This window comes from Anolis sagrei, chromosome 2 (assembly GCF_037176765.1).
Source record: "Anolis sagrei isolate rAnoSag1 chromosome 2, rAnoSag1.mat, whole genome shotgun sequence".
Lineage (NCBI taxonomy): Eukaryota > Metazoa > Chordata > Lepidosauria > Squamata > Dactyloidae > Anolis > Anolis sagrei.
This window is the reverse complement of record NC_090022.1, coordinates 198472176-198499189: the sequence shown is the minus strand read 5'-3', so window position 1 is coordinate 198499189 and position 27014 is coordinate 198472176. Positions and strand designations below refer to the sequence as shown.

The 27014-nt window shown below is 43.0% G+C and overlaps 1 protein-coding gene across 2 annotated transcripts; it reads right to left on the bottom strand.

Moving 5' to 3' along the window:
* Positions 1 to 325: 325 nt before the first annotated feature.
* Positions 326 to 25278, bottom strand: PEX5 (peroxisomal biogenesis factor 5). 2 transcript variants are annotated; one of them, XM_060762582.2, is made up of 16 exons: positions 25094 to 25278; positions 24334 to 24519; positions 19628 to 19663; positions 18441 to 18573; positions 18118 to 18252; positions 15844 to 15949; positions 12740 to 12830; positions 10546 to 10668; positions 10225 to 10317; positions 9989 to 10108; positions 8519 to 8662; positions 6718 to 6788; positions 5456 to 5671; positions 4233 to 4398; positions 2975 to 3132; positions 326 to 1501 (listed from the first exon to the last, which is right to left on the bottom strand). In XM_060762582.2, the coding sequence occupies exons 2-16, from the start codon at positions 24481 to 24483 to the stop codon at positions 1300 to 1302; spliced, it is 1944 nt and encodes a 647-aa protein (XP_060618565.2). In that variant the 5' UTR covers positions 24484 to 24519; positions 25094 to 25278; the 3' UTR covers positions 326 to 1299. The 2 variants fall into 2 exon arrangements, with proteins under 2 accessions (XP_060618565.2, XP_060618566.2); XM_060762583.2 differs by lacking the exon at positions 10546 to 10668 and having other exon boundaries at positions 25094 to 25277.
* Positions 25279 to 27014: the final 1736 nt, after the last annotated feature.

Genomic DNA, 27014 nt, shown 5'->3' with positions numbered 1-27014 from the left:
CAAAAGGTCCTGCTTCTGCTGGAAGGTAACAGCGCTCTATAGTCATGCCAGCCACATGACCTTGGAGGTGTCTATGGACAACGCCAGCTCTTCGGCTTAGATATTGAGATGAGCACCAACCCCGAGTTGGACATGACTAGACTTAATGTCAGGGAAAACCTTTACTAAAAGTGCTTAACTGTTTTGCAACCAAAGTTGGGACTTAATAGCAAGAAAAATATGTGAGAGAAGGAAATGTCCTTTTCCCCCATATTTGCAGCTGTATGCAGGGAAGATACCAATGCTGTAATGATGGAAAATCTTCACACATTCAGTGAGACAGCAGTCAGGTTAATTTGGCAAGTTTAATTATTATACCATCTATTATACAAAATATTTTTTACAATTTAAAAACATTTCCTCAACAAAAATCATATACATATATTTAAAGAGCCAATTACACAAAAGAGGGGTAATTGTATGCACAAAGGTAACTAGTCTCATTTTACTTTACAAGAAACATATGACAGAAGGAGAATTAAGACATCGGTCCTGCCCTGCACATTTGAGGAGCATTAGTTAGGCCCCATTTTCATTCCCATGGAATGGAGGCATTTTTCCTTGACTACACAGCTGGAGAGCTGCTCCTTCCAACATCTGGGGGAAATGGTGGGGAGAAACAACCAGTGTCATGTTGATGTTGTGCTCCTGCACAAAGATATGTTTTCAGTTCATCTGTGTTGTACCTTTAATATTAGCAGCACCACTGAAGGCAAATACATGCCCAGAATCTTAGAATAGAATACTATGTATAGCTCATGCCCAGAAAGTTATTATTTATCAGTTCGCACACACTCATTTCCCTTTTTGGCTCCCAGGAATGTTTATGTGTCTACTCTCACAGGCACAAGGCAATAGGAACAGCTTGCCATTTGAAAGGTGCACCCAGTGAGCAGAAAAAGTAAGCAGTTTCCCACAGTATCTGTATCCCTTTGCAGTGAACCTAGCAGACTAAGGAGGTGCAGAGTCAGCTGACTGTTCCTACTGGGTGTGAGAGAGGCTACAAGAAGGCAATTCTACACTGCTTAGAGTCCACACAAAATGTAAGCGAGGTCTACCCCAGAGTGATAAGGAAAACAGAAATGAATAAACATCAAAGTTCCCTGGGCTATTGGGATATGTGTGTGTGTGTGTGTGTGTGTGTGTGTTAGAAATGAGGCTCCCTCACTAGGGTGTGTGTGTGTTTAGGTGGTAGAGGGAAGGAGGTCTGTCTTGCTGAGGAGGGCCCATCCTGCACTCACAGGGGAGCCCATCTAGGAGTCACTGCTGGATACCAAACGCCTGTAGAAGGGTAGGAAGGTCCCGGGCATCAGCTGCCCCATAGAGGTCACTCTGGCCCAGCATGGAAAGCGCCATACGCAGAGTGCTCCAGATGTTGTCTGACATCGCCCCCTGCTGGCCTCGTGGGCCCCGACTCTTTTGCTGCATGTGCAAAGCTTCCAGGAAGTGCTCCACCGCTTCTCTGTCAAGACAGGAGCACAAGGTGATAGGCCCAGAAACACAGAAAACAGTAACAGACAGACGAATACACCAGTGCTTGCCCATTTTAGAAACAGGTTGGGATTGGTCTATCTTTGGATGGCATAGACCAGGGGTCTTCAAATTAAGGCCCGGGGGCCAAATACAGCCCCCCAAGGTAATTTACCTGGCCCTCGCTCAGGGTCAGTCTTAGAGTCTGAAATGACTTGAAAGCACACAACAACAATCCTATCTCATCAGCCAAAAGCAGGCCCACACTTCCCACTGAAATACTAATAAGTTTATATTTGTTAAATTGTTTTTCATTTTAATTATTGTATTGTTTTAAAGTGTTTTTGCACTACAAATAAGATATGTGCCGTGCACATAGAAATTCATTCATGTTTTTTTCAAATTATAATCTGGCCCTCCAACAGTTTGAGGGACTGTGACCTGGCCCTCTGTTTAAAAAGTTTGAAGACCCCTGGCACAGACCATGTACAGGTAAACTTTGGCCTTCCAGGTGTTTTGGACTTCAACTCCCACAATTCCTAACAACTGATAGGAGGGCTGAAGTTTGCCCATGCCTGACATAGACTGTCAGGAAGAACATGGCTAGAAGAGCTGCTCTGAAACTCTGGGGAACCACTGCTGCAAAGGAGGACTGAAAAATACTGGGCCAGATGGACCAAGGACCTGACCCAGCATGCAGCAGTATCAATGCCTAAGAGCGCACAGCTACAAGAAATAGTATGTTATGTTATATATTTGAAACATCAAATGTTTCAAATCATTAGACATATTCTGTCAAAATATTGCGCTACTGTGTTTATTAGGAGGAGATTGATGTCTCCCATTTGAAATTTATTTGATATTTATGTGAATACTGACATTTATTTACCATAGAGATAAGATTTATACCTTATGTTGTGTACATAAATAAAAAACCTGTCGCATAACACATTTGATGTTTCAAATATAACAATAACATACTATTTCTTGTATCTCAGTTTTAAGATATCTGTGTTCTAAGTATAAGAGTGCACAGAGACAACACATCACAAATATCAGGCAGGAAGGGTGTAAGAAGTTTACAAGATGACACTGTTCTATAAAGGAGACTGGACAAAGACATCATTTAACTTTACAAACCATAGTTAGGGAAAGGAGTCAATTATGGCCAACAGATTTTAGCTCACCTGCATGGAAGTGTCACTAATTTAAGATGGATGAAACCCAATTAGAAAATGAGAAAAGCTAAGCGTGGAACTAGGTTCCTTCACCAAACTCTCTTTATCAAGATGAAGGGACTGAATTCAGACTATAAAGCCAACTCACTGTACTGTCATAAAATCAGAAAAAAGTTTAGGAATTGGATCTCACACTTGGCCAACTGAACTGGAGACAGAAGATTTCCTTTGCCTTTCCCTCTTTGCTCCCCAACAACTCCCACTCTCTTTGCCTCATCCCAACTCACCTGTGGGCTCCTAAGTTGATACAGCTAATGCCGAGGTTGTAGCGAGAGCGGATGTAGCCTGGCTGCAGCTCCAGTGCCTGCCTGTAAGCTGCCACAGCCTCTTCACTCCGGTTTCCGTTGGCCAAGGTGGCTCCTAGCTTGTTCCATAGGAGATGATCCTGAAGGAATGAACTAGTCAGTTTGTGTGGGATAATGGGACTTCACTGGCATGTCAGAGACATAATATTTATTTTCAAGTCTCCCAAAGTGTAAAGACATCCCATCCCCCTTACTCCTCCATCCATTCTCCACCAAATCTTTCCATTTCCAATTGATTTTATATGGAGCCTAAGTATTGGTACAATAGTGGTGAAAGCTATGATCTATCAACTGGAAATACTAGTTTCATCTCTTGATTCTGTCAAGTGCTCACTAGATGTGGCCAAAACATAGAACTTCAAGTTCTTGGTTGGTAATATATGTGAATGTCCTGACCTATCTTGCAGGGTTATTGCAAAAAATAATAATAATAACTTGGGTACTACAGAGGAACTGACAATTCTCAAGTAATGCTATGTAAATACTGTAAATACTGTATTTCCTCAACGCGAAGACACACTTCTTCCCCTATATAAACATATCTAAAAATGGGGTCCGTCTTAGAATTGCAGATGTATTTTATGTATTTTTGTTGGTGGCGGCAATACTGAAATTAGTGAAAAAAGCAGATTATATCAGACATGAAACAAAACATCAAACAGAAGCAATTGCCCATATCTGCTGTAGCCTCTTGTAATTTTACAGATCCCCAGGCTCTCTCCGGCACTTGTTTTGAATCGTTTGTCATTTCATGTAAGGGATATCATTTCATTACAACATTTTAGTTCATGGGATTTGCACATCCATGGATTTTGATCTCCTTGGGTGCTCCTGAATTCCAATCCCAGAGGATACTAAGGGCCCTCTGTATAGCCAATTGCAACAACAACAACAATTTTTATTGATTAGCCAGTTAGCCTTATCAAAAACAGACAATGCAGACATAACATACAACATACATCTAGTCCTCTTGAAACAAAATACAAATAGTCAATTGCAAAGATTCTGGAAGCAACATATAAATATATATGAAGTTCCCACCACTGTTATCAGATGATAAAATAAAAATATTAAGGGCTCATTCTGGGTTTGGGAAGAGATTCCTCCACCCAGAAACCCTATGAGAAGATCATCACTGGCAGCCCGCCACCATCTTTCCCCTTTCCCATGTCTTCCTTACATTTGGGCGGGCACTCAACGCAGCAGTGAAACAGTCCACAGCCTTCTCATACTCCCCACTCAAGTTGAAGAGGACACCCAAACCGCACTGCACGTCAGGATCCACAGCAGAGGTGTTGCTTTGCACAGCTGCCAAAAACAGCTCTTTTACTTCCGCAAAGAGTGAGCTGGATTGGTGAAAAAGAGCACACACACATGCATATAGATAAATAGTTAGATTATTTCAGTCAATGACCTGCATTAAAACAGACAGTAATAAGTAAATAAATCATATGTTTATGCATTAAATGCCATTTTAAAAAGCTAAGTTAAAACAATATTAAATATTTGTATTTTAAAATAAAAATATGTAGTTTTATATATATTAAATATAAACATGTAGACTTGTATATGTATAAATATTTATAATTGTATATTTATATATTTATATGTATTTATAAATATTTGTATCTTTTTAAATATACAAATATTTATATTAAAAGCTGAGATAGAATAGAACCTTTTAAGACTGTAACAGCAACCTGTGCCAGCCAGCTATTGCTGCTGCACAAAAACTAGCAATATTGGCTGTAATTTCAGAAGACTGGTCAGCCAAGAGATAATATAAAAACTTCCAGGTCTCCCTGGTATACTTTGTAAAATAGGTATAATAAAATGTTGCCAAAGGCCTCAATAGAAGTATAATAAAATGTGTCCCATTGTTTCAAGCGCCTCAGCCTCACAGGCGTTTGCACTATGGTATGCTGTTATATATTCTCTCCAGTACTGCAGAACAGAACACATTGAATTTAGCCAAAGTTACCTTTCCTGTATTTTAGGATAATTATTTAGGGACTCTGCTGGAAGAAGATCCCTCCCATTGTCTTTGCAAAATAGATGCTGCATTGATGTAGCTCAATATCTCAGATATGATGCCATATATTTTCTTTGGCTTTTGTATAGCCAAAAGTTAGGATGGTATTTTGCAGATAGCCAAGGTTTACGACTTTCTTATCTACTAGCTTTTTCCACCTTGAGTGAAATGAATCACTAAGGATCAGTGGGGCCAGACCTTTAGGTATCTTTAACTTGAAATTTAATTTGTGCATCCAAATCTGAGACTCAACCGATTGAAAAAGAGATGTCCCATACTAATGAAAGCACTAATTCAGCTTCAAGCATGTTGGTCTCCCCACTCCCCTGCCCATGAATTCCCAGTTCCAGTCCATTTCTTCCTAAACTCACTCAGTTAAAAGCGAGCCCAAGACGCGCTTGGAGGGCCCAAGATCTGGGCCAGGACTGCCCTCTTCAGGCTCCTTCGCCACCAAGTGAGCATAGTCCGGTTTGTGGCGCAACCAGTCCCGCAGGGTTTCACACGCTTGCTTCTGTAGTGATTCATTGGTGAAACTGACTGCCAGCGCCATGAGTGCAGTGAGGTTTCCAGGTTGCAGCTCCAGACACCTGCAGAAGGGAGGCACAAGCACCCACATCCAAAGTTATGGGCAGTACACCCTCCAGTCACCCTTCTGGCAGGGAGGGACCAGCCCCTTCCCAGCTGAAACAGCAAAATATGCCAGCTGAAAAGGACTCCACTTAAAGGCTCTATGTTCTGCCATTAGATCTCTGACATATAGCTTTTCCCAGAGTTATCAAGTACATTGTGCTGTGATGCAGAGCTTCTTAAACTTTTTCAACTTTTTTTTGCCCAATAATTTTTTATGTGATCCCAGGTACATAAAATAAGGTAAAGGTAAAGGCTTCCCCTGACATGAAGTCTAGTCAAGTCCAACTCTGGGGGGTGGTGCTCATCTCCATTTCTAAACCATTATCCGTAGACACCTCCAAGGTCATGTGGCAAGCATGGCTGCATGAAGTGCCGTTACCTTCCAGCAGAAGTGGTACCTATTGATCTACTCACATTTGCATGTTTGTTTGTTTTTATAGACATGTGACATTTATTTCATCATGTATTGATGCAGGAAAATAACTTCATGAAGTAGTAGTAAAAAATTATGGCTGCTATTAGAAATTCACAAGGAAAGCACCCAGATGGAATAACATTGCATAGATGTCAGAAAATAAATGTGCATGTTTCCAAACTGTTGGGTTGGCAGAAGCTGGGGCTAACAGCGGGAGCTCACTTCACTCCTCAAATTCGAACTGCCAACCTTTCAGTCAGTAAGTTAAGCAGTTCAGCGCTACCAGGGCAAAATAAGTATACAAACAGTTTTTAAAATATATTGGATAGTTACATCCATAGATATGGAGGACCAATTGTACCACAGCAATAATTAGTTCATGCCTAAGTTCCAGGTACACAAAAAATCAGTTCCCTGAAGTAAAATACAATGGCCCTTAGTATTGCCTGGATTGTATGTAATGTATGGAATCAAATTGTGCCTCTATGTAAATAATGAAGTTGGGAAATAAATATGGAGACATTGTTCTTCCACATCCTTAAATAGGCTGAAGACCAAAGGGGTTATTGTGCCAGGCTGGCAACTCACCGTCTGAGGGCACTGATTGCTGCAAGCTCCTGTTCATTCTCCGCTTGTGTGGTGCCCAGGTACTGCCAGGCCTAATATAGAGAGGAGGAGTCATAAGAGTTCTTCATACTGCACTAATCTGCACTGAACAGGGGGCTAATTTTTAAAGACCATTTTGTGCCCTGCAAAACAACTCCATCTATTCAGCTACCATAGGCACAGGGAGAGAGAAGGAATGCCTCTATGCACTGCCAAATAATCCACATCAAACCATACAGCATAGCACCGGGACTGTGCCGCAGCTGGCTGGGAGTCAGATGCATTAAAATCATTACTGACCAAAAGGTCATGACTTCAAAGCCAACCCAGATTGGAGTGAGCTTACAACCAATTTGTGTAGCTTGCTGTCGACCTTTGCAGCCCAAAAGACATTTGCATCTATCAAGTAGGAAATTTAGGTACCGCTTATGCGGGGAGGCTAATTTACAATGCCATAAAAATCTCCAGCAAGCATGCAAAAGAATGAGGAAGTACTTCATCCATGTCACAAATGGACAGTGAAGCGACAACTCCCCTGGTGGCCAGAATACCCTCATGAAAATGCTGGAATGTTAAATAGGCTTTGTGTGTCTGTCTATATATGTTGTGTGTCTATGGCACTGAATGTTTGCCATGTATATGTACATTGTAATCTACCCTGAGTCCCCTGCGGGGTGAGAAGGACAAAATATAAATACTATATATAAATAAGTAATAAATAAACCAAAGTGCTAGTAAAGAGCACCATTTGGCTGTTTCATCAAACTATGGATACATTTTCTTTTCCAAGATCTTGTTTTGCCTCAATGATTGCACCCCATACTGACTCCTCTAATGTTATAGTGCCACCTCTACCTCCACCATCTGAGACATTTGAGGCAACTAGATATTAAGGTATATGTATGTAGATAAGTTGTCCTTCTAGTGCATGGATGTCAAACTCATTTTCAATGGGAGTGTAGAGTGTAAACGTCTCCATCCTATAGCTAGGACACATTTGGAACACCATCAACACCACCAATTACTTCTGTATTCAAGGTTGCAGCCCAGGAGTAAAGTACGAGAAGCCATCTCCCTGTCCCCACAAATGACATATCCCTTCAAAACTTCTTGTGCAGTTTACACAAGATGTGCAAAAGACACAGTGCAGGCCAGAAAATGCATTATGCGAGATTTCTTTTTGATATAAAGTGGCTCTTTTGGGGAATCCACTTTATAAGCTGCCTCCTCATAATGAAACTGGTTGTTTGGTTAGAGCAGTGGTTCCCAACATGTGGTCTGTGGAACACCAGTGGTCTGCAAGAACTAAAATATGGTCTGCAACCTCACTGTTACTACACCATTGCAATCAGAGTGACTGATTTCACGAAACCCTCTTATAGTGCCGAGGCTTATTAAGTATGGTTTTCTGTGGGCGAACAGATAGTGATTACTAGATGGCATACATTCTGTATTGGAAACTAGAGCTGATGTAGTCTATCCAATGCCATTTCTGAATCAGCACCCCAAATAACCAAACTGAATCTAGAGTTGACCAAAAACTTGATTCGTAACCCTTTTGGTACTCATGTTGGAAAGTAGTCCCTGGGCAAAAAAAGATTGGGAACTACTGGGTTAGAACAGGATGGTACTTCAGGAATCCAAACTGCCGTAGCCAGTCTTCTACTAAAGAGTAACTACTAAAGACTTCCCCATCACCCACCCACAATTGTGCACCCTCTCTTCTGCCCAATTCAGCTGAGCAGAAGCAAAAACACAGCACAGCTCCGTCTCGCCTACTCACCTCCATATGATTGGGATTCTGCTGCACAGCAGCCTCAAAGTATAAGACAGCATTAGGAAGGTCACCTTCTTCCAGACATTTCAGCCCTTCCTCAAAAGCACGCGGATGGTCCTTTACAGGGTTTTCTTCCTCAAAGTGATATCCCTGAGAAGTGGGGAGAGCAAAGCAATTTGTACTTGATTCATAATCAGAGCCAAAGGAAAGAGTACCTAACCTTCAGCTCCATGGGAAGAAAAAACACTGTTTGGGAGCTTACACAGATTCCCATCTCCCCTCCATCCCTTATGCCTGCATTTCTCAACCTGTGGATCAGGACCCCTGGGGGGGGGGGTCACAAGGGGAGTTTTCAGAGGGGTCACCAAAGACCACGAGGAAACACATATTTCTGATGGTCTTAGGAACCCTTTGGCAGAGAAGCCTGAAGATCTCTCCGGCTGTCCTTCTCTTCCTTTTTGGAAACAAATGGTGAATCCTCCCACCAAAAACCCTCCTCCTGCTGTGATTGGTTGGCCTCTCAGCTAAGGGGAAGGCTGTTTTCAAGACTCCAAGCAGGCAGGGGAGAGAAGGCATGTTTGGCGCGTGGCAGCGTGGGCGAAGGAGAGCACAAGAGGCTGGAGGGAGGCTCACACCAGCAAGTCCCATCAAGGCAGAGGGAAAAGCGCCTGCGCAATGTGGGACTGAGAGTGGCCCAGCAGCATCAGGGGGAGGAGGAGCAGAAACAGCTTAGATAATTTGTAACCCTATTTATTAGGGAAAAAAGTCAGTATTTCCCTTTTTTATGAATGCTCCCATTAGAAAATGCATAAGGATGTGGGTGAACTATAACTCTCAAAATCATGGGTCAAAGATTTGGTCTAATTCTGTTGTTAGTGGGGTTCAAGGGGCTCTTTGATTGTAGGTGAACTAAAAATCCTAGCAACTGCAAATCCCAAATGCCAAGATCTACCAGTGTTCACATTTGAGTATTGAGTATTCATGCCAAATTTCGTCCAGATTCATCATTGCTTGAGTCCACTGTGCTCTATGTATGTAGGTGAACTACAACTCCAAAACTCAAGGTTAATGCCCACCAAACCCTTCCAGTATTTTCTGTTGGTCATGGGAGTTCTGTATGCCAAGTTTAGTTCAATTCAATTGTTGGTGGAGTTTGGAATACTCTTTGATTGTCAGTGAACTATAAATCCCAGCAACTACAACTCCTAAATGATAAAATCAATTCCACTCCCCTACCCCACCACTGTTCACATTTGGGTATATTGAGTATTTGTGCAAAGTTTGGTCCAGTGAATGAAAATACATCCTGCATATCAGATATTTACATTACAATTCATAACAGTAGCAAAATTACAGTTATGAAGTAGCAACTGGTTGGAGATCACCACAACCTGAGGAACTGTATTAAGGGGTCACAGCATTAAGAAGACAGCAGGGAAGTAACAGCTCTGGGTACTGGTTTCTCTGTACCAATACCTTGTCGTAAGTGGAGCTGGCGAGATCTTCATAGTCTGTGAGCCAAGGATGGGCTTCTGCGTCTCGCTTGGCCATCTCCTCCCATTCAGCCTGTAGCTTATCCCAGAAATCCACATCAGACTAGAGAAGGAAAAGAGAGAAAGCTAAAGAAGCCCTTCTTCAAGGTTCCTTAGGTAGATATAGTCTTGGGGAGGAGCAGGAGGCTTTGCCCCTGGTTTTTAATAGTAATAGATTACCTCCACAGCTGTTTTCGCTTGCTCAAATTCAGGATCCAAGTTCAACGCGTCCGCAGAGTGCGTGAGTTGATCCACCCAGGCTTCTGATGTATTCTAGGAAGAGAGCACAGTAGGAAGAGATTCCCACCTGCCAAGGACAGATATGCCATACAACTTACTTCTAAGAGTACGATGCTGAGCTCACTAAGACAGAACTGGCTGGAAAAGGCCCTTTTCTGCTCCTAAGCTGCATATTGCTTTGCACAAGTCCAGATTTCTGATTTGTGGTTCTACACCAGAAGGGTTGTTGACAGAGCAAGCTGCAAGCCCCCTGAGTCCTACCTGCTGCTGTATAAACTCAGCTGCCCATTGCTCTGCCTGATCCTGGCCTCTGGGGGTTATGGTCACCCGATTTTCCTCGATGGACACCCTCCCATCTCCAATCTGGCGGACAAACTTTAGGAACTGCATGAAGAAAGGAGACACAGGCAAAGAGTGTCACTGTTCAGCCCTTTCCCTTTCACAAACTCTTTCTACCTGGACTAAGGCCCCTTCTACACTGCCATATAAAGTCCAGGTTATCTGCTTTGAACTGGATTATAAAGCAGTGTAGACTCATATAATCCAGTTCAAAGCAGATAATGTGGATTATCTGCTTTGATATCCTGGATTTTATAGCAGTGTAGAAGGGGCCTAAATGGAAAACTGGACTTTGCAAGACTTGCAGGAAAAAGAGACAGGATCAGCTCCACAGGGAAGCAAACCAATTGAGGAAACAACAACAAAGGTCAAGAACACATTTCCTGGGAGGCAACTGTCAAGAAGATAGTCAGGATGGAAAATCAAATGCCCAGCTCACAGACCTCAAAACCTATTGCCAGCATATACTGCTGGATGAGCAATAGGGGTAGTTCACCCTGTGGGGAATCTAATTCCAACATTACTGCACTCTTACAACATATTAGTGTGGAGAGGCATTGGGGGAACTGTTATGGAAATTAGTACCTTTTCTAAGGAGGGAACAACCACCAATGACTGTGACTGCCAGCAAGACCCCCCACCCCCACCCCTCACCCCGCAAGCCCTTCATTTACAAAAAAAAACCTACTATGGATTCCCTGCTGGAAGGTAATAGCCTGTAGCAAGTTGAAAAAGTACCAAGCCAGCAAAAACAAAATAATGTATGAAATCCATCCATAGACCTTAGTGGGATTGTCCATGAGAGCTAAACTGTATTCCTTCAATTACAAGGGTTTTTTTATTGTGTCAGAAACGAATTGAGAATATGCTGCAAGTCGCTTCTGGTGTGAGAGAATCGGCTGTCTACAGAGACATTGCCTGGATGTGTTACCATCCTGTGGGAGGCTTCTCTCATGTCCCCGCATGGGAGTTGAAGCTGACAGATGGGAACTCACCCCATCTCACAGATTTGAACAGCCGACCTTCAGTCTTCAGGTCAGCAGTTCAGTCAGCGCAAGGGTTTAACTCATTGTGGCTCCTAATTGAAAGGTACCATCAATTGTAAGGTGCACCCTAATTTCGATAGCATCAATTGTAAGGTGCACCCTAATTTCGATACCAAAAACAACAACAACAAAAATGCATAAGATACACCTACGATTCCATTTTTTAGAGATGTTTATATAGGAAAAAAAGTCTTAGAATTGCAGAAATACAGTAATTACACCTACAAATGTCCCGTAGAATGGACAAAGAAGACTAACCAGTGGGCCTCATGTATGTTCAGGATTTGAAACAATGTCTCACTTGCCCATGTTTAGAACTCAACCATTACAACAGATGGGCTCACAGTAAGTCACTTAAATTCTAGGAAAAATGAGAAACTGTACCTTAATAATTTTTTCTAATTTTTTTTTCTGGGTCAGGAGCGACTTGAGAAACTGCAAGTTGCTTCTGGTGTGAAAGAATTCGCCATCTGCAAGGATGTTGCCCAGGCAATGCCTGGATGTTTTACCATCCTGAGGAAAGCTTCTCTCACGTCGCTGCATGAGAAGGTGGAGCTGACAGGCGGGAGCTCACCCTACTCCCTGGATTCAAACCACCGACCTTTCGGTCTGCAGTCTTGCTGGCACAAGGGTTTAACTCATTGGGCCACTGGGGGCTCCATTGTTTTTATCATAAAACCAAGTAAATCACATGAACCCAGCCTGTTAGGCAGATTATTAAGAAGATCTTTCAGGGCAGGTTTTGCATTCTGCACTCAGTGATTTTATCATATTGTTGTTCCCTGTAGTAAGGTGCAAGCAACGTCAAGTAATGGCAAACTTTCATGTGAAAAGTCCAAATGTTAATACAAAAAAAGCCCACCCCTGAAAACTCACATTTTCTCTGTGAGAAAGATATTTAATATTTGTTTTAAAAAGTGACAAAAATAACCTGCTGGCTTGATTAGCGACCACCACTTGGCTGGGGAGTTGAAACAAATGAATACGTACAAGGAGGCACCTGCTTCCATCCACACACATCCTCATTCCACATACCAGTACAACAAGTGGACCTGGGCTTTTCTTTTTACCTCAGAATCATTTAGTTTGGGATCATCCACTTTGGAGAGAAAATCATTGGCAGTTTTCTTGAGATCATCCTCAGGCTGGTATTCCTCATACCTATGATCAGAAAGAGGTCCAAAAACCATCTAAATCAATGTTGTTGTTGCTTTTAAATGACTTGAAACATCACACTATCTACTTGAGATTATAATTTCTTCCTTAGATTTATTACTAGGGAAAGTGCTCAGCTTGACAAGAGTTGGAATGTTCCATGTCAACTCACCACAGTCTGGCAGAAGCAAAGTGCACCCTAAGCCCTTTGTTTTGGCCCATGGCATCCAGTTTGGATACCAGCTCCTCCCAACACCCTCCCTTTCCAATTTATTAAAACCTTGTGGCCTGCAGTAAGCTGGCGGAGTGGCTGAAAATTAAACATCTAACTCGATTTTGGGGCAAAACATTACCAAGCTGCCAAAACTGACTATCTTGTGTATGAGTGAATCTATTGTACTCTCAGTGCTGAGGTGCCTCCCTACGGCTCCTTAAAGGAAGTGTCTGCCTACCTCATAAATATGATGAGCCTGTCCCAAAACAGATGGCAAAGGTGTATTGTCCCTCGGGTTTCTTCAACACTTCCTCCCAGTTTCAAACTATATCAGTTACAAGGTGTTGTCGAAGGCTTAAACAACCGGAATCACTGGATTGTTGTGAGTTTTCCGAGTTGTATGGCCATGTTCCAGAAGCATTCTTTCCTGACGTTTCGCCCACAACTAGGGCAGGCATCCTCAAAGGTTGTGAGGTCTGTGGAGTTTATATATCTGTGGAATGTCCAGGGTGGGAGAAAGAACTCTCGTCTGTTTGAGGCAAATGTGAATGTTGCAAGTGGCCAGCTTGATTAGCACTGAATAGCCTTGCAGCTTTAAAGCCTGGCTGTTTACTACCTGGGGGAAATCCTTTGTTGGGAGGTGTTAGTTGGCCCTGATTATTTCCTGTCTGGAATTTCCCTGTTTTTTTAGTGTTCCTCTTTATTTAGAGTGCATGGTATATGGTACCAAGACAAAAGAAACCTGCACCAGAATCACAATAGACAAGGAGAAGGTTCACACCCATCCGCACTGTGTTCCATATCTGAATTCACAGCTGCTTTGCCCTTCGGTTCTATGAATCTAAGCCAGGGGTCCACAAACTTTTTAAACAGAGGGCCAGGTCACAGTCCTCAAACTGTTGGAGGGCCGGATTATAATTTTTTTTTTAAAAAATGGTGGCTCTAAGCCGAATCTTGTATGCCTAAATGCCTAACAGTGGTTCCCAACCTGTGCTCCATGGACCACCAGTGGTCCGCAAGAACGAAAATATGGTCCACGGCCTCACCATTGCCCCAAAGCCACATAGCAATGAGAGCAACTGGTTTCACGAAACCCTCTTATAGTGCCAAGGCAACGGGGATGCCGGGAGAAGAGAGGCTGACTACTCATGAAAGATTATTACTACCACATCAGCTCTAGATTATAAAATATGGTTTTCTGTGGGCGAGCTACTGGATGGCATATGTTCTGTATCCGAAACTAGAAGAGATGTGGTCTACCCAATGCCATTTTCTGAATCAGCACCCCCAAATAACCAAATTGAATCTAAAGTTGACCAAAAACTGATTTGTAACCCTTCTGGTACTAATGTTGGAGAGTGGTCCCTGGTCAAAATGGTCCCTGATCAAAAAAAGGTTGGGAGCCACTGACCTAAAGCCAACAGATCCCATCCAGTCTTGGAAACTAAGCTGATTCAGGTCTGTCCAGTATTTGGATGGATGATCACCAACAATTATCAGGTGCTGTAGGCTGTATTTCAGAAGAAGGAACTGGCAAAACCATATCTGCGTATTCCTTGACTATGAAAACTCTATGAGATTCATGGGGTTGCCATATATCAACAGGCAACTCAAAAGCACAGATGTATGCATCCAAACAAATTACAGGGTTTTCTTGGAAACATGTTTTCAGAAAGGGTTTGCCATTGTCTTCCTCTAAAGCTGGCTATGTGACTTGCTAATCTCAATCTCTGGGCTTCCAAAGCAAAGTGGAGAATCAAAGCCTGGTCCATAGAGTCCTAGTCCAACACTCAAACCACTTTGCTACACTGGTTATCTCTGTCTCTTACTATGTTTCTCTATTCCCATTACAATGAAGGATAGAAACTATCCAAATTTACTAAAGAGTATTACACTCGGCTAACTCTGATGGATAGAGAAGACACCAAATACCAAACATGTTTTAGAACAAATCTGAAACCACTTTCATATGCATTAAGCCAGAGAAGGAGCAACCATGCCCCAGTCACCCATACCAAAAATTTCACAGTGCACTTTGATTAGAAAGTCCCATAAAGCCTTTGCAGACTACCATGATAAAGAGACATGGAAGAATAAAGATATACACATCTACACAAGCAAAGGAGCACCTCTGAATGAGAACAGGTACGTGGCATCCAAGCAGAAAGGGATGTTATTCCTTAAAGAATAACTTTGTGCTTTGCTATGTTCATTTCACTCAATCTGCAGGGATACGGTTGTCTGCTGTGGATTTGTCTGACAGTCTATTTAATACAAATCATTAATCCACACTTGAAAGGATCTTCAGACAGAATAGTATTTAGTAACTAATCTCTAGACTAATGTACAAAAGGGCGTCACTGCAATTTTTGAAGCCATGGATTACAAACTGCGGAATACAAGAACCCACAGTGAATGCTAACCTCCAACAATAAATTAGCAGGGTTTGTCTGTATGTGTTTCTCGTGCGGCCAACCTCCACCAACAGAATATATTTATTGTCCGGGATCTAGGAAACAAATGTTCTAAAGAAGTGGTTCTCAAACTGTGCTCCTCCAGATGTTTTGGACTTTGGCTCCCACAATTCCTAACAGCTGGTAAATGCTATACTTTTACAGATGTGATTAGAAGTCAAGCCCATTTATGGCATATCTATTCCTTGTATATTTGAATTCTTAGGCTCAGAAGGATGAGCCAATGAGATGGAAATGCAATTTTGAAAGTGCGACTTGGGATTAGAATGAGATTTTGTCAAATTCAAGCTCACACACAGATAACTATGGAAAGAAACTACTAAGTACTCACCATTTATCAGCTTGTGTTTGATCTTCTGATTCACCCAGCCACAACTTCTCCTCTGACTGCTCCAAGTATTCTTCTGCCCACTTAGCAGGAGACACAGACAAAGGATCTTTGAAGAAGTGGGAGGGAAAAGAGGTTTTTGAATGTGTATTTTCCTCCTAACAGGAAGGACGAACTCTCTCCTGAGATGTACTCTCTGCAACTCAGAATAACCAAAGGCGTCTTTTTTTATACTTAGACAGCCCACTGGCATTACAACAAACTCACCAAACCCATAGGTAACTCCCTTCCATAGCTCTGTTATCTAGGATTTTCTTAACGAGAGAAGCTGAGGATTACATGCCATCTCCAGCATGCCAAAAGAGTTTAGGCTTTCACATTCAAAACAACAATAGGATATTAGTACAACATTTCTCTCTCTCTCTCACACACACACACACATATATATACACACACACACTTTTGCCTAGCTTTCATAAGAAGTTACTCTGATCTAACTCATGTCAGTCATAGACACAAATCAGTGGGGCTCAGTTTTATTTGTCCCAGAGCCAATGACACCTAGCAAACAACAATAAATCTTTTGGATTTGGTGAAAGCAAGATTACTGCAATTTGGATTTGGAAGGAGTGAGGGAATAGCAACAGAGATTCACTGAAGGAATTGGAATAGCCAGACTTCATAAACACAGAGAAAAATTATGGTGGGGGGAAGGTCCTAATTACAATTTTACCTGTCTAAAAGAATGTCATAACAAACAGGTGACACATTGCTTGTTCATTGTCATTACTGAAGAAAAAAGAAAAGGTCACTCAAACTGCATGTTCTCTATGTTGAGTAACAGGAAGCCACAGACAAAATATGCCATGTTACAAGGGGGGGGGGTCATTAAAAATTTCCCCTGACCCACTTCCTGTGGACTGAGAGCAATGAAACTTGACACAGTTATGAGTCCTTCTCTACATAGGTGCCACCTAGGAACACACACTTCTCCCATCTTTTTAAGTAACTGTAAACACCTCGCTTGTAGAAGTTGACAGGTTGCTCCAAATCAGAAATCAGAGTCTCATTATCTGAAAAATGCTTGCCTTTCAAAAATAGCTTCGTTGTTGGAAAGAGGTTGGGTGAATAAGGGGGATGAGGTAGAATTTCAAAGCCACAGGAGCATGCTTACATCTGGGCAACAGGTGAGTTGTGAACTGGTGCATTGTTTTGAAGAAGGCGGGCACCTTTGGTGAGCATGCCACATCTCTTGGTTCTGATGACCTCCCACAATTTCCGCAGCAGTGAAGCATAGTATGCCCCAGTGATCATGGTACACTTTGCTTGGAAATCCATTGATACTACTCCGTGCTGGTCCCAAAATACTGTGAGCATAATCTTGTCTGTACAGAGTAGGGCATGTGCCTTCTTTGGAGGGAGTGAGTTATGATATTCCCATTGCATCAACTGGCCTTTAGTATCAGGATCATAGTGATGGATCCAGCTTTCACCCTGTGTGATCAATCTGTTGAAAAAATCCTCCTGGTTTCCATGGCACATCATCAATAGAGCCCAAGAGCTTTCAACTCATTCCTGCCTCTGAAAAGGTGTGAGCAGCCAGGGAACCCAGTGAGCAGAAACCTTATGCATGTGAAGATGATATTGGATGATGTTTTCCATGGACCCCACACTAATATTGACATTTTGGGCAAGGTGGCGAATGGTTACGAGGCTATTTTCCAAAATGCCGACCTCCACTTGCTGGATGGTGTGTTCATCAGTAGCAGAGTGGAGTCGCCCTGGAATTGGAACTGTTTGCACCAAAGTGCGGCCACATTTGAGCTGACAATGCCAGTTCTTGACTACATCATATGATGGGGAATCATCACCATAAACCTCTTTCATCTCATCGAAGGTCTGCTTTGGTGTGTGGCCTTTCAAGTAAAGGAACTTGATGACTGCTCTATATTTCACTGAGTCCATTATCAAACCTCACACCACTCCAGCACTTGTAAAAACAAGACTGTTATCAGTTCTGAGTTGTAAATTGGCATGTAACCCATAGAGACTTATATCATTACACATGTGCAGTTTCCACATCCTGTGATAAATAGAAGTGGGTCAGGGGAAATCTTTAAAGAATGCCCCTCATAAGACTGGCTGGAAAATGGAGCTAAGTCATAGAATCATAGAGTTCGAAGAGACCATGTGGGCCATCCTATCCAAGCCCATTCTGCCAGACAGGTAAATAAAATCCTTCATGAGATACTGCTGGCCCTCAAAATCTTGCCTCACCTGCAACTTCAGCAATGAACTCCTGGGACCAGTCAGCTTCGTTATAATCCGTAGAAACATCAACCACACTGTCGGCAGCATTAAGGAACTCTTGTGACCAGTTTTCAGAGAGAGCCAGGGCTGCAACCCCTGGAGCTGAGGGACAGAGAACAAGTTAACATGGGTGTTCAAACTTTAGCAAGAGTAGTACCAGTACACAAGATTCCCCACCTTACGCTGTTTCCTAAATTCACTAACTTTCCTTCCAATTCCCAGAGAAATCCTTCCTCTGGACAGGAATGGATGCCATCATCACATGCTCTCATCCCCTGTGTAATATTTACCTCTCTGTGGGGCTTGCCGAAAACTGGATTGCTCGATTTCTTGCATCTCAGCCAACAGATCATCCATCTTGAATGTTTGTGGTGCACGAGACAGCAGGGGGCCATTTTGCTCTTGAAGGAACTCTGCCACCAGCTACCAAAAAGCATTCGGGGGGAGGGGGGTACAAATAGAGTGTATGTAAATACTGCAGAATAGTTTAAGGGTGTTGGCAACTCCAAGACTAATTCATTTGTTATGGTATAGTTGGCCCTCCACTTTTGCGGATTTCACTTTTTGTCACTTTGCTTATTTATGGGTTATTTGGTGCCACCTCTGCTGCCGCCCTACATATGGACTGCAAGTCTGGTAAGAGTGAGGTAGTCCGTGAACATGTAATGAGGCTCATATGTTCTTATTAAAAATGTAGGGCAGCAGTAGAGCTGGAGCCTGCCTCCCTCATACACACACACCCCTCACCTGCTAACTGGGCCATGACGGGGGCAGAAAAACAAGAAAAGGGGCCAGTAGCAATTTCCCCTGTTTTGCTGGGATGAAGCAGGTGGCACTGCAAAATACAGCAATAAATCCTCTAAGCCAAGCCTCTCTCCCATTTGTTTTTCAAGTCTTGCTGGGGGGGAAGGGGGGAGAGAAACAAGGGTTTTGGCTTAGAGGATTTATTGGTATGTTTTGTATGGCCACCTGCTTCATTCCAGGAAAAACAGGAAAAAATGCTTCTGGCTCTCTTATTTGGTTTTGTTTTCCCCTGGAAGCAGTAGGCTGTGGACTGGTAGCAATGTCAATGCATAGGGCTTGCTTTTCCTCCTAGAATCTACTGGCTGAGGCCTGTGAGGTTGAGATGGCAGCCACGCTGCAAAGAGGCCGTGGAGCTGTGGCAACTACTGTGGCCCAGTTAGCAGGCTGGGGGAGGGAGCAGGGCAGAGCAGCATGGTTTGGGCCCCTCGTGTCCCAGAAAGAACAGGGGAGGGGCTATTTGGGCTTTCCCACATTTGCTATGATCTTGTGGCCCTAGCCCCTACCACAATGGGAGAATGACTGTCTAATCTTGTGAGGATTAAGCAAACTGTAGTCAATATAAACTCACAAGTCTTTGTTTTTACAGCAATAGCTAACAAAGCCACCCCTCTAAAAAACACAGAGCACACAACAGAACGAGAAGGAAAGAGAAAAAAATCATTGAAGTTCTTACTTCGTCTTCTGAGGCTCTTCCAAGAGGTTTAGATATCTACAGAAGAAAAGGGAATGTTATCCGAGAACTCATAAAAAAAGAAACATTTGAGAGGTGGCACATTCCAAATTTTACAGGACCCCTCTTTTCCTACAACAGATGAGACAATATTTGCACATCATCCCAGGTAGAGCTCAACAAACTTACTTGTAACAAAAACTGTTGCAATCTCAGTGATCTCTGTGTTTAGAAAGACTCTTGCAAAACCATTAGGATTCCCATATAACTGGTTCTTAAATCTTCCTGAGAAGAATTTAATGCCCTTAAATGAACAACTCAGGTAGGCCTTCTCAGGCTCATTTCCTCAGAAAATAGTGGCAAAGCTATCAGGACATTAATGTATATTTGGCAGAACACCAACAACGACTTTTGGGTCTAGTTGTTAGGGAAAGCTACCCTAAAATAAAGCAGAGCATCCAAAAATCAAACTGGATACCAATAGTTGAGCAATCAGCCCAAAGGCGAGCAGAACATGCAGTGCCATGTGATGTGGCCGCAAAGATTTCAGAGCTTACGAAGCAAACACGCAGAATCCGATCTTTTAAAAAATCACAAATCATTTACAATAAAAGTCATTTACAATAATAAAGAACTAACTACATTTCTTCATGGTGAAGAACTGAATCTGAGCTACTCTAACACCCATCTCTCCTAAGGGGAAAAAGGGGAAAAAACTCAATCATTACATCTCTCCTGACACACAAGCAGAGAGAGATCTCAAAGCACACAATACATATTATATTCTCCATACTAAAGTGTAAGAAGGCAGAAAATTAAAAAAAGGCTTGCAGTAGACAAGTATTCATAAATAACCAATCAGAATGAGAGTAGAAAGAGAGGAGATGAAAAAGATACACCCCCAACTGTCATATAGGAGACTTGGGTGAAGGGAATTCCCTTAGCCTATCCTAAACTAACTGATCCTTGTTGAGGACTTGAGATTTGGACAGGGTGGGCTTGGATTCCAACATTAGTGAGGATCCCATCAGACAGATACACTCCACTGCCCATCTAAACTTTATTTCCAAAGTACAGTGCATCTGGAGGACACTCCCCCATTTCCATTCCACCTCCAAAGTGATGGGCTTGCTTAGGGAGCTACTTCAGAGACACTTGTGATTTTCAGCCAATTTTGGACAATGCATGGGGCAAGTTAGAGTGGGATGTTAAAATAGACTCCTGTTCATTTCCTTCCAGAAGTAAATTAAGCCCTTTGTGGCTTGGTCTCTCACCAATGTTTGCAGACAAGAGAGATTTAAAAACGGGCTTAAAGCTAACCTTTAAAAATGTGGTATAAATACAGAGAACTAAAAAGCCGGGGTTCTCAAGCATTGCAACTGGAGGTCAGCTCTTACCAACAGTTCTATGGATTTTGAAGAGGTACAAAGAGAGAGTGAAAGGGTGAAACATGACAAGAGGAAGGCATGTCAAGCAAACCCATGTTGGGACCACCTGCTATCTAGAAATCTATGTGAAATACCATGCAGATCCAGAATAGGTCTTCACTGATCCACGGCCAAGACTCTACCTCTAGAAGGGGCATGTTGCTGGGAAGGTTGTGGGTTGGATTTCTGGGGGATGTGATATTTAAAAAACCAAACATTTTGTTGTATTTTAACTGTATTTTGAATTTAACACGAAAAATACTGGGTTTTTTTTAAAAAAAATGTATTTGCTTTGTTTCAAATGGATCAAAATGTATGACTGTTAGCCTCCTTGAGTTCCCTCGGGGAGAAAGGCAGGGTATAATTAAAGTAAATTATCACACTATGTAACATAATTTGAAAATTTTGCTGTTCCTGGTTTGAAAGTGTTATTTCCTGTTTAATTGTATGGTACTTAATGTTGAAAGTAGTTGTTATACTCTTATACACTTTGTTTTGGTGGCTGCCACAAACTATGTTGAATTGGTTGAGATATTCATTGGAAAACAATAGCAAAATGTGATATAGCAGAATGTCCCACAAGAGCAAAGTTTTTGCAGTTTACTAAGTTTTTCCCCCCATATGTTTATGATAGAACCAATTAGGAAATGACATTTATAACCCAGGAACAAAAATCATGTTATATAGTGAGAAGACATTCATACTCGGCCGAAAGTGATCACCTATGATTAATCTCTTACTATCAGCAGACCAGCTCCTGAAATCAAAAGTCGACTATCCATTTTCCATTTATCTGGAGAATGTGGTGGCCTCAGAGAGGCAGAGAATAAATCAATGGAATTTTAAGAACCATGTAATAATAACTAATTATGATTATTTCATTTATTACCTGCCTCTCCTCGTGGCAGGTTAAAAAACAATTAAAATACATAAACACAACAAAAACACTACAAATATACACACTAAAACGTACCTCCATAAAAGTTACATACAAAACGTATCTCTATGAAATACATACTAAAACAAACAATTGTTTTGTAACCCACCTCCAGCCATGAGAAGAGGCAGGTGAGAAATATTATTATTATTATTATTATTATTATTATTATTATTTTACTGACCCAAAAACACAGTACGTCATAGCAAATGAGATCTATATGCTAGATTTCATATCACAAAACCACAAGTCGAACACTTCCCAAGCATCTAGGACTGTGTGATGTATTTTTGAATGATGCGCGCCGATCCAAGTAAGATGATTTTGTGAATGTTTATATTTCTAAATGCCAGCTGAGATCTTTTGGCATGGCACTCAGTATGCCAATTACCACTGGGACCACCTGTACTGGTTTATACCAAAGCCTTTCAGTTCGATTTTGAGGTCCTGATAACGGCTGGGTTTTTCCAGTTGTTTTTCATGAATTCGGCTGTCACCTGGTATGGCGACATCAATAATCCAAACTTTTTTCTTTTCCACAATTGTGATGTCTGGTGTATTGTGTTCCAAAACTTAGTCAGTCTGGATTCAAAAGTCCCACAGTATTTTTCCATGTTCATCATCATCATCATTCTCATCCAGTGTACTATCATTTTATGTTGTACCTTTGGCCCACCCACTGTGTTTTATTTTCCATTATGTTACTTTGTACTGTTTATTTTACTTTATTGGTTTATTTATTTTATTGTGATGTTATTTTGTTGTTTATATTTTATGTTGCTGTAATGTATCACTGGGCCTGGCCTCATGTAAGCCACTCCGAGTCCCCTTTGGGGAGATGGTGGCAGGGTATAAATAAAGATGATGATGATGATTATTATTATTTGAAACACAACAAGATTTGTTGTTGTTGTTCATTCGTTCAGTCGTCTCCGACTCTTCGTGACCTCATGGACCAGCCCACGCCAGAGCTCCCTGTCGGTCGTCACCACCCCCAGCTCCTTCAAGGTCAGTCCAGTCACTTCAAGGATGCCATCCATCCATCTTGCCCTTGGTCGGCCCCTCTTCCTTTTGCCTTCCACTTTCCCCAGCATAATTGTCTTTTCTAGGCTTTCCTGTCTCCTCATGATGTGGCCAAAGTACTTCAACTTTGTCTCTAGTATCTTTCCCTCCAGTGAGCAGTCGGGCTTTATTTCCTGGAGGATGGACTGGTTGGATCTTCTCGCAGTCCAAGGCACTCTCAGCACTTTCCTCCAGCACCACAGCTCAAAAGCATCGATCTTCCTTCGCTCAGCCTTCCCTAAGGTCCAGCTCTCACATCCGTAGGTGACTACAGGGAATACCATGGCTTTGACTAGGCGGATCTTTGTTGCCAGTCTGATGTCTCTACTCTTTACTATTTTATCGAGACTGGACATTGCTCTCCTCCCAAGAAGTAAGCGTCTTCTGATTTCCTGGCCACAGTCTGCATCTGCAGTAATCTTTGCACCTAGAAATACAAAGTCTGTCACGGCCTCCACGGTTTCTCCCTCTATTTTCCAGTTGTCAATCATTCTTGTTGCCATAATCTTGGTTTTTTTGACGTTTAGCTGCAACCCAGCTTTTGCGCTTTCTTCTTTCACCTTGATTAGAAGGCTCCTCAGCTCCTCCTCGCTTTCGGCCATCAGAGTGGTGTCATCTGCATATCTGAGGTTGTTAATGTTTCTTCCAGCAATTTTCACCCCAGCTTTGCATTCATCAAGCCCCGCACATCGCATGATGTGTTCTGCATACAAGTTAAAAAGGTTGGGTGAGAGGATGCAGCCTTGCCGTACGCCTTTCCCAATCTTGAACCAGTCTGTTGTTCCGTGGTCAGTTCTTACTGTTGCTTCTTGGTCCTTGTACAGATTCCTCAGGAGAGAGACAAGGTGGCTTGGTATGCCCATCCCACTAAGAACTTGCCACAATTTATTATGATCCACACAGTCAAAGGCAACAACAAGATTAATACACACAACAAGATTAATACACAGCAAACAAGATCATTATGCTGGTTGTTATATTGGATCACATGTTGGACACTTCCCAAGTGTCTAGGACTATGTGATGCATCGGCAAATAATGCCTACAGATCCGAGTAGGGTGGCATTTTGCAGCTGACAGATGGTAATTTTGTCAGTGCTGATTGTGTTTAAGTGCAGGCCAAGGTCTTTAGGCACTGCACCCAGTGTGCCGATCACCACTGGGATCACCTTGACTACTACTTATTATTATTATTATTATTAATTAGCCTCAATCTTGGGATGGTCTGAGCCACACCACTCTCCCCACACCCTCTCACAACCCCACAGCTTCCTTCTACTTACCACCTCGGCTGTGGGTGGCCCAGAAGGCCATGGCAGGGTGCCCCGTAGTCCTTCCTGCTGCAGGCCCTTGTCCTGGGTGAAGTGGCTGGCCAGCTTCATCAGGGGGTTGGAGCCCCCGCACTCGGGCTCCACCAGCTCCCTCATGGCCATGGCAAGTGACGGGGGAGAAAGGGAGACCCTCCTCACCTGTTGGAGGAAGGGGCATAACTGCACTGCGGGGTCTGCTCAGCCAGATCATGTGACCTGCTTGGCTGGGTTTCCCTTGAGGGGCCCAGTGGGAAGCTGAGCTCTCTCTATATCCATCTAGACTAGGCATGGGAAAAGTTGGACCCACTGAATGTTTTGGACTTCAACTCCCACCATTCCTAGCAGCCTCAGGCCCCTTCCTTTCCCTCCTCAGCCGCTTAAGCAGCTGAGGGGGGAAAGGAAGGGGCCTGAGGCTGCTAGGAATGGTGGGAGTTGAAGTCCAAAACACTCAGTGGGTCCAACCTTCCCCATGCCTGGTCTAGATTCCCAACCTTTGGCGCTCCAGGTATTTGGGACTTCAACTCCCAGAAGCCCTTGCCAGCTCGGCCCACGACCAGGAATTGTGGGAAATGAAGTCCAATAGGTCCCTGCGGCCCACAGGTTGGGAAGCACTGAGTCCCTTCTGCCAAGCATGCAGCTCCTCCAGGGGGCTGGGGCTCGCGCTGGAGGGAGTGGTCCCTCGAGAGGCGCAAGCCAGGCCGCGGATTGGGCCTTCCCCAGCCTCCCTCCATACCTCTCTCCAAGCCTCTGCCTTGCCCTGATCTCCGGGCTCGGGAGCTTCTCTTCTGCACCGCCGGGGAGACAGCCACTCGCCAAGCTTGCAAGGCCTCGGCCCCTCCTGCTTCTGCTTCTGCTCCAGCCGCCGCGAAGCCCGGACTGGCGACCACTGCGCGAGGCCCCTCCTTCTGGCTCACGGGGGGCCCGCCCCTCCCTCGAGGCGCAAGCCCCGCCTCCTTCTCGCTCTCTGTCCCCGCCCCCGTGAGGCCTACCTGGCTAGACTCGCCAAAAGAGGCAAGGGGCGGGGCCAGCCCTTAAAGAGCCAGGCCTCCTGGAAGGAGAGGGATGAACCATGAACCATGAAGCGGGCCCAGGCTCTCCATGGACAGTTCCTGGGAAAAACTGAGAACCAAATTGACAAAGAAAAAACATGGATATGGCTCACAAATAGAACTTGGAAAAAGGAGACAGAGGGACTGATTTTGGCAGCCCAAGAACAAGCCATTCGAACCAATGTATTGTCGAAGGCTTTCATGGCCGGAATCACTCAGTTCTTGTGGGTTTTTTCGGGCTATATGGCCATGTTCTAGAGGCATTCGAACCAATGCCAACAAAGCCAGAATTGAAAAGTCGACAACAGATCCCAAATGTAGACTCTGCAAGGAAGTCCTCAGCTGCTGCAAGAAGATCGCGCAGATAGACTACAAGCAGAGGCATAACACCGTTGCTCAGATGATTCATTGGAACCTGTGCCACAAATACCATCTGCCTGCGACAAAGAACTGGTGGGATCATAAGCCGGAAAAAGTTACAGAGAATGAACACATCAAACTCCTCTGGGACTCCGAATTCAGACTGACAGAGTTTTGGAGAGCAATACTCCTGAACTCACACTCGTGTTAAAAAAGAAAGTATGGATTGGCAATGTCACAAGTACCACCTGCCAGTAGTAAAGAACCGGTGGGATTATAAACCTGCAAAGGTAGTGGAAAATGAACATGCAAAATACTGTGGGGTTGACAAAGTTTTGGAATACAATGCTCCAGATATCATGATTATAGAAAATAAAAAAGTTTAGATTATTGGTGTCGCCATAATGGGTGACAGTCGCATTGAGGAAAAACAAGAGGAAAAAACTCAGCCGTTATCAGGACCTCAAAATCGAACTTCAAAGGCTCTGGCATAAACCAGTACAGGTGGTCCCAGTGATCATTGGCACACTGGGTGCCGTGCCAAAAGATCTCAGCCGACATTTGAAAACAATAAACATTGACAAAATCACGATCTGTCAACTGCAAAAGGCCACCTTATTTGGATCTGCACGCATCATTTGAAAATACATCACACAGTCCTAGACGCTTGGGAAGTGTTCGCCTTTTGCTTTTATGATAAGAAATCCAGCATATAGATCTCATTTGCTGTCACATGCTGTGTTTTGTGTCAGTAATATAGTAATAATAATAATGATGATGATGATATAATAGTAATGCCCAAAAATGGAAGAGCGAAAAGATCCCAACACTAGAAGAGTGGACAATAAAAATCCTCGACATAATGAATATGGGTAGTCTAACAAATGCACTCAAGAAAAACCTGAAACCCACGATAAGAAAGACGGATTGGACAGCAATTAAGAACTTCTTTAAAATTAAGTTAGATATAATGAAGATACGATGAGGAGAGACAGAGGGAAATAGATATGAATATCAAGATATCCTGAATGGACTACATCAGAGGAAATTGAAGATTACTGTGCACAGTCCTCTATTTTCTCAGATTTTTCACCTTTTCTTTTTTCTTTCTTTCTTTTTTCTCTTCTCTACTTTCTTTACGCCCCCCCCCCCTTTTCCCACAATTCACAATTTACTGGTGGTGGTGGTTCTTCATTCTTATTGACTCATTGTGCATTTTAAATAAGTTGAGAAATAACCCCTTAA